At 38.8% G+C, this 12,542-nt stretch overlaps 2 protein-coding genes across 6 annotated transcripts in view; both read right to left on the bottom strand.

The window, feature by feature from the left end:
* Window positions 1-1,234: 1,234 nt before the first annotated feature.
* On the bottom strand, window positions 1,235-4,695 carry hsd17b7 (hydroxysteroid (17-beta) dehydrogenase 7). The gene is given in 10 exon segments (XM_032526887.1): window positions 1,235-1,321; window positions 1,323-1,406; window positions 1,493-1,591; window positions 1,666-1,722; window positions 1,812-1,925; window positions 2,070-2,264; window positions 3,091-3,205; window positions 3,409-3,501; window positions 3,814-4,020; window positions 4,568-4,695. Coding segments are annotated over 10 exon segments (1,044 nt in total). The 5' UTR covers window positions 4,603-4,695; the 3' UTR covers window positions 1,235-1,276.
* Window positions 4,696-8,786: 4,091 nt separating this feature from the next.
* ddr2a (discoidin domain receptor tyrosine kinase 2a) overlaps window positions 8,787-12,542 on the bottom strand; it is a 31,756-nt gene continuing 28,000 nt past the window's right edge. For all 5 annotated transcript variants that reach the window (XM_032526833.1, XM_032526836.1, XM_032526835.1 and 2 more), the window contains exons 13-17: window positions 11,772-11,899; window positions 11,494-11,691; window positions 11,159-11,393; window positions 10,781-10,930; window positions 8,787-10,585 (exon numbers count right to left, since the gene is read on the bottom strand). In XM_032526833.1, the coding sequence (XP_032382724.1) occupies window positions 10,454-10,585; window positions 10,781-10,930; window positions 11,159-11,393; window positions 11,494-11,691; window positions 11,772-11,899 (843 nt within the window). In that variant the 3' untranslated portion in view covers window positions 8,787-10,453. The remainder of the gene's footprint in view (window positions 10,586-10,780; window positions 10,931-11,158; window positions 11,394-11,493; window positions 11,692-11,771; window positions 11,900-12,542) is intronic.

The raw sequence follows: 12,542 nt of genomic DNA, 5'->3' as shown, positions 1-12,542 counted from the left end.
CAAAACTGTAGGTAAATCGACTCAATGGACTATTAATCATTAAATATAATTTCTCTTTTAAGGCAAAACTCTTTCAAATAAACAATTCATTTGGCGTCTGAATCTCTGTTAAAATTTCCATTGCAAGACAAATGTCAGGTGATTCCAAACTTTCACTCTCACTGGAATTTAGTTTTACCCTCAAACTGTATTGTAAAATAATTGTAAAATATGAAATAATAATAATAAATAATAATTGAGTGGTTTTCTTTGTATATGCTAGCCTATGTTTAACTATAGGAGTTTTTCTGCAATGTTCATTTTGTTTAATAACATTAAAATGGGTTTATTCCACCACCTACAGTTAGACTGTTGCTGTCATAGTGGTTACCTGTGAACCCCGTTCCACAGCCTGTTCAAAGCGGGACTAGTTTAAGGAGAGAGGTAGCAACAAAAACAATCGCTTATTGTCTGCTTGTCTCTATCTCGCGTTACTGAACTGGTGCTGAAGTGATCCGACCCAGTCAGACGGGCAGTCCCTCCTGAACACACTTCGGGAGCCGATCATTCCCTGCGCATCTGAAGATGACGTCTCCAGTCGCCAAAGCCATGATCGAGTCCTACGCGCTCATGGTCATGGTCATGGGCACGTTTTTCGTCTATTTCTGTGGGATGGTGTGGGCTTTTTGCAACCCGAAACTGAGCGAAGCAGAGGAGGCGTGTGGGACTGATAAACAAGCAGCGGAACACGGGGACGACTGCTGGGTTTGTGCCCCAAATCCTCCAAAGCGGAATTCCAGGTGCGCCTGTACGCATGTGCCGGCACCGCCTTACACCGCAGAGGGGCTCACACAGACCACCTATGTCCACTTTTGGGATGACACAGATAGTCTGCTGTCAGACTGCACTGCCTTTTGCCGCGACGACGATGGAACTAACAACCAAATCGGACGTAGTCCCTCCTGGACCGCACAGGCTGAAAAGTTGGTGACATAGCCTATCCATGTCTGCATATTGGTGTCCTTCTCATTATAATACTTTACGCAGTGAATAGACTGTGAATCAGTAAGATAAAGTGAAACAGAAAAGACAATGATTAGATTTATTGTAAACTCTTTCTCAAACCATCACAGCATATTGATGTTTTATGCTTGTATTGACTGTAACTTCTTCGTTGTGCTCTGAATTCAGGCTTGCATGTTATTGTGTCAGTCAGATAACATCATTTATTTGGTGGGGTCAGACTACTGGTCACCTGCCTGACAGGAATAAATACTCTCCATCCCAGAATTGTGTGTCAACATGATCCCGGTACTGCAGGAGTACTGCAAACCTTTTGTTTTTTCCTTCAGTTTCTTTCTTACTTCACTTTCAATTTGCAGTAATTTCTCATACAAAGCATCGGATGTTTCCAAATCAATGTCCATCTGTAAAGCAGGACAGAAGACACATAATTTGCAACATGAAGAATTCTTATTTTAACTGAAGTTTTGGATAGTAGTGCTTGCCGTACCTTTTGTGGCTGTGTGTAGTTGTTTCCTAGCCCAGATGTTAAGCTGTGGTACTTGGCTTGAGGGTCCAATGATTCCGGCTTTTGCTTAAATAGCCAGAGCTGCAAAAAAGAGCAGTACTCATGAATAATCTGTTCTGAACTGGGTATGGAAACGAGAATATAGTTTTACCTACCAGGGCTTCAGCTCCATTATAAGGGCTCAGGGTGAAAGTATTGGTGAACATTCTTATCTGAGATTACCAGAGAAAAATGCATTAAGATACGGGGAATTATTTCAGCGGTGTGTGACCATATTTGGCCATTTCAGAGTTGCACTCACGAGCCAAAAGACAGGCATAAGCAGGGTCCAGAGGAAGGCTGGGAAGGAGGGCAGGATACTGTAGGTCAGATTGGTCATCACAAAACCAGGACAAATGACAGATGAGTACAAACCCTACAGAGCACAATGAAAGCAGGATTTCAGTTATCAACGTCATGGGAGGTAAAAAAGGTTTTGAAAAAATATTATTCTCGCAGGTATGGGTGATACACAGCATGTGAGGGCTGTGTGGGTGTGTGTGAGAGAGAGGGCGCTGATCTGTTTGTTGTAGTGTGTGTTGAGCGCCAGGCTGAGCAGGTCGGAGGCATATTTGGAGGAGCTGTAGGGTGTGGTGCCTCTCTGGTGCTGCACGTCTTCAAGTTTAAAAGCTGAGCGGTGAGCGTTACTGGAGGAGGTCCAGATCAGCTGGGACGTCCGGCCCGCATGGCACAGTAATGGTTCCTGCTCCCTGATCTGGGCAACAACACAGCAATACAAGACTCATTTAAAAAACAACAACATCATCTTAGTCATAAAGTCACAAAGGCTGAGTTTCAGCCTTAAATAATTTTCATATAACAAAGGGCTACTGCTTCTACTTCTTTCTACAGCAGGGCAGAAAAAGCCAGATTGCTGTATTGAAGTTAGAAAATTAAACTTAATTTTAGAAACGTTGTTGGTTTGTGTGAGATACAGGTGTGAACATAGGATCTTACTCATTTTATTTGACATACAAATGCACTTTTATACATCTTATATATATCGTAGACTTTCTAAAGATGTAAGATAGCAACGATAATGGCATCTCTTTTCACGTAGATCATCCCATCAAAGTCAGTTTAGAGACCTTGAACTAATCAGCAACATTAAATTCCTTCCAAATTGTATTGAAGGCTTAAAAAAAAAAAAACACTTTTGCAAAAGTAAATGTGTTTTCCTCTCTAAACTATGCGTGAATACAGCAGCAAAGATGGATTTATGTTTAAAGTCTAAACAGGAACTTTGAGAAGGTTTCTCTTTAACGGCAACCTAATACACACCAGAATTGATCTGCAAAAGCACAGTAAGCACAATACTGTCTGTGGTGACCTTGAACAGTACGCACTGTTAATTTTTAATGAGCATCGTTGCTAAGTGACAGACAGATCCAGTATCACCTATATTTATTCCATCAAGGGTAAACACCTGGAAAGAACTACTGTCCCTGCAGAAAACTAAAGGAAACATTTTTAATTAGATTCTATGTGGGAATCAAACCATACTGCGAGATAATTCAAAAGCCTAAATAGCAGTTACTCACTAGTATGAAGTGACCAAAGAGGTTGGTCTCAAATACTTGTTGTAGGCCATCAGGGGTGACACAGTCCTTCTGTGTCAAAATACCCTCGCCAGTGGCAAACATGGTGATGACACACCTGCAAAAGATAGAAACCTGAGCTCTAGAAAGGCCGCATAGTAGATAGAAGAGATGATTGAAATAAGCAATTTTGAAAGTTGCTGTCTATAGGCTGGACATAGGTCACAGTATAAAAAGCCACCAATGCAGCTCAGTGATTTGGAGTAGCTTCACACACATCCAGCGTAGACAACAGATCATGCATGTGAGCATGTGAAGTACCTGGAGAAGAAGGCTTTGAAAAAGCCTTTTACGTCAAACTGGGGGTTTGGCATGATGCCTGCGTTCAGGTAGAGGTAGTCCAGACGGTTATACCTGCAGGGGATCAAAGTCAACCTCAACTTCCAACTTTATTGTCCTGAAGGAAATTTGATCTGCAGCAGGCATCAAATCACTTCAAGGACCATGACAAACATAAAATATTGACAGCACAACACAAGGTACGCCTGCCACACTGAACCAGAAGCTAAAAGACGAGCTAAAAACATTGGAAACGGCAAAGTCACACATACAGTATTCACTTCTGGACACACATAAAACACACAATGTCTAGGACATGAACTATTGATGAGTATTTGTTTTAAAGGTGCATTTGAGTGCCAGGCTGTTTTGAGTCTATCCTTCCACCTGAGTTTGACCTCCTGAGCAGCAGTGTGGACGGAGGAGATGCTGCTGGTGTCCATCTGCAGCAGGGCCTCCTGGGCTGCGGGGTGAGAGCTAAGGAGGGCCCAGCGAGCAGCCTGAGCCCGCCGCATGTTTCTGCAGGCCAGACACAGCTGGAGACCCTCGGTGTCCTGCGACAGGAGACGCTCACACAGGGCCAGGCCAATGCCACTGCAGGGAGACATAATGGGATGTAAGGGTCGCCTTATAGACATAATCAGTTTCTAACGCAAATCTGGAAACTTGTATCCACGTCTTCATAACTAGTCAATTAGACTACTGCAATGCCTTCCACTGTGGCATCAGTAAAAATCCCTCTCCTGCCTCCAGCTCATCCGAAACTCTGCTGCCACCCTTCATACCTGTTGCTTTAATTGATCTCCAGATATTATTGATCACTTACAAAACCCTGAGAGGCATGTCTTGTTGCCCTATGTCCCCACCACGGGATCTTTGCTGTTACAAAGTCCAGATTCAGAGGGGATAGGGCCTTATTGTAAAGCACTTTGTTAGTGTGTTTTAAAAGGTGCTATATAAATACAGTTTATTATAATTATTATGGAATATCTATTATTACAGCATGTGCAGTACTTTGATGACATCATTGAAAAATAATTCCACATACTACATGTGTAACACAAAATGATACTGCCATTTGGGCCAAGACTGTCTTGACAAAGAGATTTTAAAAAGTCAAAACAATAAATACAGACATTACCTATTTGCCCCCGTCACCAAAACCACCTTATTCATCTTTTCTGGTCCAAACTGGAAGCAAACTGCAAACAGAAAACACTACATTCATTGCCAAAGGTTCTGTTCAAAAGTTCTTTGTCCAGTTCCTGATGTGGAGTCAGAAGGCTCGTTCGAGATGAGATGAGGTCTGCGCAGAATCGATCACCGGCGATCGGCGCCCGTTGCATGCCGGTTAGATTTGTGTCCGACTTGATCCCGACTTGCTCTGACGTCATGCACACGTGGGTGACGATAATCTCACGAGAGCAAGGCGGCCGCAGTTCTGAGACGCAGGCGGCGCAGTTGCTTTTTTACCGACTGCAAGAGCCAGCTTCAGCAAGAGTTTTATGGGGAGGAAACTTTAATACAGTAATGGATGAAAGTATGGATAGATGGCCACCCAAAGACAGAGCAACAAATGAATTAGGAAATATATGCAGTCGATTAGACCTAATTGATATCTGGCGACATAAACACCCAAACCAAAAAATATATAGCCTACTTGGAATAATAAGGATAGATCTCAACAGTGCCGTAAAGACTTCTGGTTGGTCTCTTCAGACTTGGAGAATGAGGTGGAGTCAGTGTTGATAGAACCCACAGTTTTTACAGATCATAAGGCTGTAACAATCAATATCAATATTGGGATGGGTAGACACAACCTTAACAAAGATTACTGGAAATTAAATAAATTACTTTAACAAAATAAAGAATTTAAAAAAGAAATCCAAACAATAATTGACAGATATTGGACTCAAGCAAAATGAATCAATACTTTTGGAAATTGTTGGGAATTAATGAAATGTGAAATCAGAAATTCTGCGTTATCTTTTGGGAAACTAATTGCTAAAGCGAAGAAAGAAAGAGAGTCTCAAATAATTACGGAACTGATAACGTTATTATCAGAGAAAATAAGTTTATCCGGAGAAGAAGTAATTAAGCTATCATCTTTACAAATGGAACTGGACAAAATGTACGAGGAGAAGGCCAGAGGTGCCTTTATAAGGTCTAGGAGGAAGTGGCTTGAACAAGGTGAAAGATGCTCTAAATACTTTTTCAATTTGGAAAAGAGAAACTTTGAGTTGTCTTCCCTGTGTAAACTTAAAATTAATAAGCTAATATGCAAAGATGTTAAGGGTATTTCAAAATATGTCGCTGATTTCTATCACAAGTCATATGCAGCCGAATGTGAAAATGAAAGAGATATGGATAGGTTTCTGGAAAATGTGGGATGGAACATGAAATGCGTTGATGACAGTTTTAAATCAATTTGCGACCAGGAGATTAGTTTAACAGAGGTACAAAAATGCATTGACTGTCTTAAAGAAAACAAAGCTCCTGGGAATGATGGTCTGATAAGTGAATTTTACAAAGTATATATAGAATAAGTCATTAGCACCTTTTCTAGTGGCTACGTTTGTAGAAGCCACAGGAAAAGGTGAACTGCCTCCAACTCTTCGACAAGGTCTTATTAAATTGATTCCTAAACCAAAAAAAGATAAACTGCATTGAGAATTGGAGAGCAATTAGTTTGTTAAATAATGATGCTAAGATATTCGCATTGGTCTTTGCTAAAAGATTGAAATCAGGATTGGATGATATTATTGATGAAGAACAATCGTTATTTATGCCGGGAAGAAATATTTGTAATAACATACGATTAGTATTGGATATGATATATGATGAATATATATTGGACAAGAGCTTTATTTTGTTTGTAGATTTTTACAAGGCATTGGATACCATAAGTCACCAATCTATGTTTAAAGTTATTGAGTTTCTGGTAACCAAATTTTGAAAGCTGTCAAAACGCTATATAAGGGCTGCAACAGTTCAATTAAGTTAGCTCATGGTACAACTCCTAGATTTGATATTGGTCGCGGCATAAGACAAGGTTGTCCACTTAGCCCATTCTTATTCCTCCTTGTTACACAAATTATGGCTATACATATTCATAAAGGTAGTTTCCAAGGTATAATTTCCTAAGGTAGAGAATTTGAAATATCCCAACTAGCAGATGATACAACAATTTTTCTAGCTAATAGACAATGAAGTGTCAAAAGCAATTAGTTGTATTAAGGAATTCTCTGATGTGTCAGGTTTAAGAATGAATTTGAGTAAATCTGTTTTACTACCACTTAAGGATTGTGACCTATCCGAAGTAGAAGGAATCCCTGTGAAACATACTTTTACATATGGGTGTTATCATTGATAAGAAGGAAAAACGTCGCAATAAAAAATCCACACATGGTTGATGAGAGATCTGTCGTTGAATGGTAGAGTTTTGTTATCTAAAGCTGAAGGAATATCCAGATCTGTCTATGTATCATTATCATTGAACGTCCCTTCCGAAATATCCCAAAAATTAGATAAAATCTTATTTGACTTTATTTGGAGGAACAGATGCCATTATTTAAGAAAAAGACATCCTGTTTAACATTAGAAGACATGGTGGTCTAGAAGTTTTAAGTTTTGAAACCTTAAATAATACTTTCAAGGTGAAATGGTTAACTAATTTGATTAAAGAAAAGGATTGTATTTGGAATACTTTCCCTAGATATGTATTTGGTTTAGTTGGTGGACTCAAATTTCTGTTAACTTGTGATTATAAAATTGATAGATTACCTGTGAAGTTGTCAGCTTTTCATAAAGAAGCTTTGCTGGCCTGGAAATTAATTTACAAGCATAACTTTACACCAACCAATTACTACATTTGGAATAACAGGGATATTCAACACAAAAACAAATCTCTGTATTATGGAAGATGGGTTGATAATGGTATTGTCTTGGTAAGACAACTCCTTAATGCTGACGGGCAATTACTAACGTATGATGAGTTCCTCTCCAAATTCCAGTTAGCAGTCACGCCGAGAGAACATGCGATAGTTGTTGATGCTGTGCCGAGATGTGTACTGCAACTTCTCAGAGGGTCAGTAATGACAGGGGTCAATCCACTCAGCACGGGTATATTCCTTGGAGGAATTGACATTACCAAGAATAAATGTTCAAATAAACACATCAGGAATTGTATGCAAGAGGTAACTCTGCCCTCAGGAAGATTCTTTTGGGCTTCAATGTATGGAGAAACGAACTGGCAGAAGATCTGGTTAATTGGAGACAAATTTTGTCTTAATAATAAAGTAAAAGAGGTTTCTTTTAAAATTCTGCATGAAATATATCCAGCAAAAGGGACACTAAAGAGATCCAAACTTGATATTGAATATTTTTGTTCTTTCTGTGAACTAGAAGAAGAAACAATCTGTCATTTGTTCTTTCATTGTATGTAAACTAAAATATTTTGGATTGATGTTCAACATTTTATCAGACGGAACACAGGGCAATCAATTCAATCTAAAGATAAAGATATTTTTATTTGCTTTGAAGGCAGTGAGAAGGATAAAGATGTTGTTTATTTTATTCAATTAATCTTGTTATTCGGAAAATTCCACATCCACAAGAAAAAATGGGCGGACTCCAAACCATGTTTTGAACATTTCTTTCAAGAAATGCACAAATACAGCAACACTATAAGAGGCATTAAGAACAAGAAGGAAATTAAGACTGGATTTGTGTTTGATACATTTTTCATGTATCGGTGATACATTTGACTTTATTTCCACCACACTTTTCTTTTTTTGTTCTTATTTATTTTTATTTATATAGCCTATACTTTTTTCTCTGTATGAGCAACTCTGGTTTTGACATTTGAATTATACATACTGGCATTGTAAGTGTTCTTTGTTAATAAAAAAATAAAAAAAAATAAAAAGACTGCAAGAGCCAGGCGGACCCAGGCGGACCCAGGCGGACCCAGAGCATGCTGGGAAACGCCGGCTTCTCAACTGGTTTAACAGCTGAATGGTTCCTGATCGACTGAACATGATGACGTTTTATATAAACTTTTTATTGTTTTTGAATCGGAGGGATTTTAATTGCTATTTGTCTGATTTAAAGACTTATTCTGTCCAGAACACACGTTGTGTGACTGATAGCTACGTTTAGAAGTCAGAGAGACTAAATCTGATCAGATTACGGATCGTCTCCAGTCTGTTGTTATTAAAATCAGCAACAGATCGCATGTAGAGCATTTCGAGAGCTACTCTGTCATGATTAAAAACACTAGAAACTGTGCACAAGCTGATATGTGGGTCTGATTATATTTTATTAAAGTACTTAGGAATGAAGCAAGTGCTCTCAAAGAGATAGAATTCCCTGTTTACGTTTTATTTGTAATTTGTCTATCAATGTACAACATTTGTTTACAACGTGTATAAAAACATTCTTACTGAAACATATATGTAATAAAACCAAATATGTAATAAAACCAATCATTGAATCTGTCAGGGTGCCATTACCTTTTTACAGCTATACATCTGCCCCCCAAATTCATTTATAACAGAGAGAAGGAAAGATGTCTTTATCCGATGGGAATCACCACATGCTTCACAAATACCCAAATGTATTATATGTCATATTAAACTTACATGGATGGATTTGTTGCCTAGATTGCAAAACACAGAAAGATATGGATGACTTCCAAATGAAAAGTTGAAAATATTGTGCACACGGTCTTTTATGAACGAGTTAAATGGGAAAAAGGCCTCTGATAAAAGGGCTTGAGCCTGTAAATCCAGCTAAAGTGGCAGAAAAACAGTGGTATGCAGTATGAAATTCAAGCTATTAGAGAGTTATACACAGAAGTGGACAAGAGAGAAAGAATCCAGCATGCATCAACAAAAGAAAGAACAAAATAATAATTAAAGTAGATGAGTCGTTAGCCGTGTTTGCTTTCACAAGCTAATATAAACTAACCTGAAGCATTCATACTGTTCATACTGAACCGACGTAGCAAAACGCAGCCGGAATTCCTGATTAGCATCTTGAATTATCAGAGAGTAATATTAGTTTGTGATTGATGCAAGAAAGAATAATAACAGTTTGCAGTGGTAAACAAACGAAATCCACTGAAGCAGTTTGTTTGGTGTTTAGACCTAAAACGTGAGTGGCAGATTTACTGAATTGCATCGAATATGATGCTCCAAACACGTCAACCAGGAAAGAATAATAATCCCCAAAATATATCAACAAAACATAACCAGATGAAACACATATGAACATAAATATTAATACAAAATATTACTATTTGAGATTTGAGAACTATCTGTTGAAAATACCCAGTTCAGACACACTTCATGTTCAAATTATAGAAGGAAATCTGAGACAAAATGAGATGATACTTAATATTTTCTTGTTATTCCAAACGTGTGGAGTATGTCTGAGAAACTGAGATGAAATACTTGAAATATATAATGAAAGGTTTCATTTGTCCTGCTCTACATTCAAGCAGTCTTCCAAAAGAAAACACAAGAAGGTTCTTCAACAATGTTGCACAAGTTTGTTCTTAAACACTGTAACAGGAAAAATTGGACCCATCTTTAAAAAAAAGAAAAGAAAAAGCAATTGAAAAAAAAACATTTCAAAAGTGCCGAACGTCACTTGCTACATTTCATTTAGGCTTCATCACGTGACAACCCACCTTAATCACGTTTCTGCATGTGTTATAAAACAGAATAGATTTTTTCTAAGAATACCTGTATGTCTATAAACATCTTAGCCAACGTGATTGGGCCAATTAAACTCAAACTGGCACACACCAACTGGTATTCCATCTTTGTAGAGTGTAAGTCCATGAAACAGTGTTTCCCAGATCGTAGCTTAGAGCCCACAGGTGGCTCTCATCCAGTTTCTTTACTGAAACAAGAAGGCTTGAACCTTTTTTTGTCTCTGAATCACGGTCTACTCTTGTCTTGCACCATTTCTTCCAGAGATGATCTATCTGGGAATCAATGTCTTTAACATAGTCCCCGGCTTAAGGCTGTATTTCCTGGAGGGCTCGGTGTATTTCCTGGAAGGAGGGCCGTTCCTTCGTGTTCCTCCTCCAGCAGCTTAGCATGATCTTGTAGAGCGAGTCTGTACACAGCACAGGCTGAGGCAAGTAGATCTGTACAACAGGGGACGAGACGTTAAAGCCAGGGATTCTCCTCCTCGCCACTCCTTTTGATATGTGGATCATTGGTCATGCAAGGCTTATTTGTATAGCACATTTCAGCAACAAGGCAATTCAAAGTGCTTTACATAAAACATTAAAGAGCAGTTAAAAACAGGTATGTTATGGTATGGTTGTAACATCACTCACCTGTCTTTTCTGGTCCCTGAAAAACTCCCCTGTGTTCTCTATCACCTGCTCATCGGTGAGCTGGGAGTAGGGTTGCTCTTTGCAGAAGTTTAGTATCTCCCACAATGTCACCCCAAAAGCCCACACGTCGCTAGCTGTGGTGAACTTACCCTGCACAACAAAAGATGTTGGTATGTATGGAAGAGGATTAGGGCCACATGTGGAAAATGTATTTCAGTTTAAAGTCATAGTTGTGAGATTAAAGTCAGAATGCATTTAAAATTAAAATAAACTAATTACATTCCTAGATATGTCTAGCAACTTGGCAAGAAAACATGACATAAAAGATTTTTTTGTGTGTGTCAAAAGTCAGATCTTTTGTGAAGTAGTGGTTCTTACCAGCAGGATGCTCTCCCATGACATCCAGCGTATCGGCAGTACCGCTCTGCCCTGGATGCGGTAGTAGTCACCACTGTACAGGTTTCTGCTCATGCCAAAGTCAGCTATCTTTATCGTGTAGTTTTTGCCCACCAGGCAATTGCGTGTAGCCAAGTCTCGATGAACAAAGTTTAGAAAGGAGAGGTACTTCATCCCCGACGCTATCTGAGCGGCCATGTAGCACAGATTATTGAAGCTGGAGGGGAGAGTAAAGAAACAGGGTCATGTGTTGGGAATAAAACAAACACACACACACACTTAGACGTACAGCCGCCTCTCGCTTTGTTCACACTCACCTGACTGTAGGCGCATTGCTGAGCAGAGCGAGTTGTCCCTCGGGTTCGTGGCGGGACAGAAACTGGTTGAGATCTCCGTTCTCCATGTACTCCGTGATCATACAGAGAGGGTCGCTGTAGATGCACACAGCCAACAGGCGAATGATGTTGGGGTCCTTCAAACGTGACATGATCTTTATCTCTTTCAGAAAGTCATTCCTACCAAAACACAAAAAGTAAGTGATTACCTTTACACAGAAAGACATCAGAATATATATGAAATTATATAAAGGTGATACCTTGCATTTTTGTTTGCGTCGGAACGGAGCATCTTCACAGCCACTAAAACTGGCACGTCCTCTGGGATGTCAAATAAAAACTCTTTATTCATAAATTCCTGCATTCCGTCTGCTTCGCACAGGTGCACCTGAGAAGGGGTGGAAAGGAAATATATATATTATTATATATATATATATATATACAGCATACATATGTATATACATACATATAAACATGTATATTAATGTATGTGTGTATATATGTACATATATATGTATATATATATACACACAGTATATATGTATATATACATATATGTAAATATACATATATATTTATATAATATATATATATAATATATATATATATATACTGTATATATACATATACATGTATACATACACACAAGTATACATATAATCATATATCAATAAAACCGCCAAGTATAACACTCTTTTTTTTATTGTTTCATGGGGTTATGTACACACACACACACACACACACACACACACACACACACACACACACACACACACACACACACCTGCGCAGGAAGGTGCCACATTGCATTGATTTTGTGTGAATGCAGAGCTTCATCCTGTCAGTTTCTTTGTGTATGTGTCAGTTAAATTGGGGTTTACCATTGTTACGCTGTTATTGGCTTGGGGTTTCACACCCATGTGGGTCCCAAAGGCTCTTTGCTAACGCCCGTAAACATCCCAACTCACAAAAATAAAAAGAGAGAAAATGCAGGCAGAAGGCATGGTCTCTGCAGATACAGACACCACCAC

Source organism: Etheostoma spectabile, chromosome 9 (genome assembly GCF_008692095.1).
Source record: "Etheostoma spectabile isolate EspeVRDwgs_2016 chromosome 9, UIUC_Espe_1.0, whole genome shotgun sequence".
Taxonomy (NCBI): Eukaryota; Metazoa; Chordata; class Actinopteri; order Perciformes; family Percidae; genus Etheostoma; species Etheostoma spectabile.
Note: the sequence above shows the minus strand (reverse complement) of the source record. Positions and strands in the feature narration are given on the sequence as shown.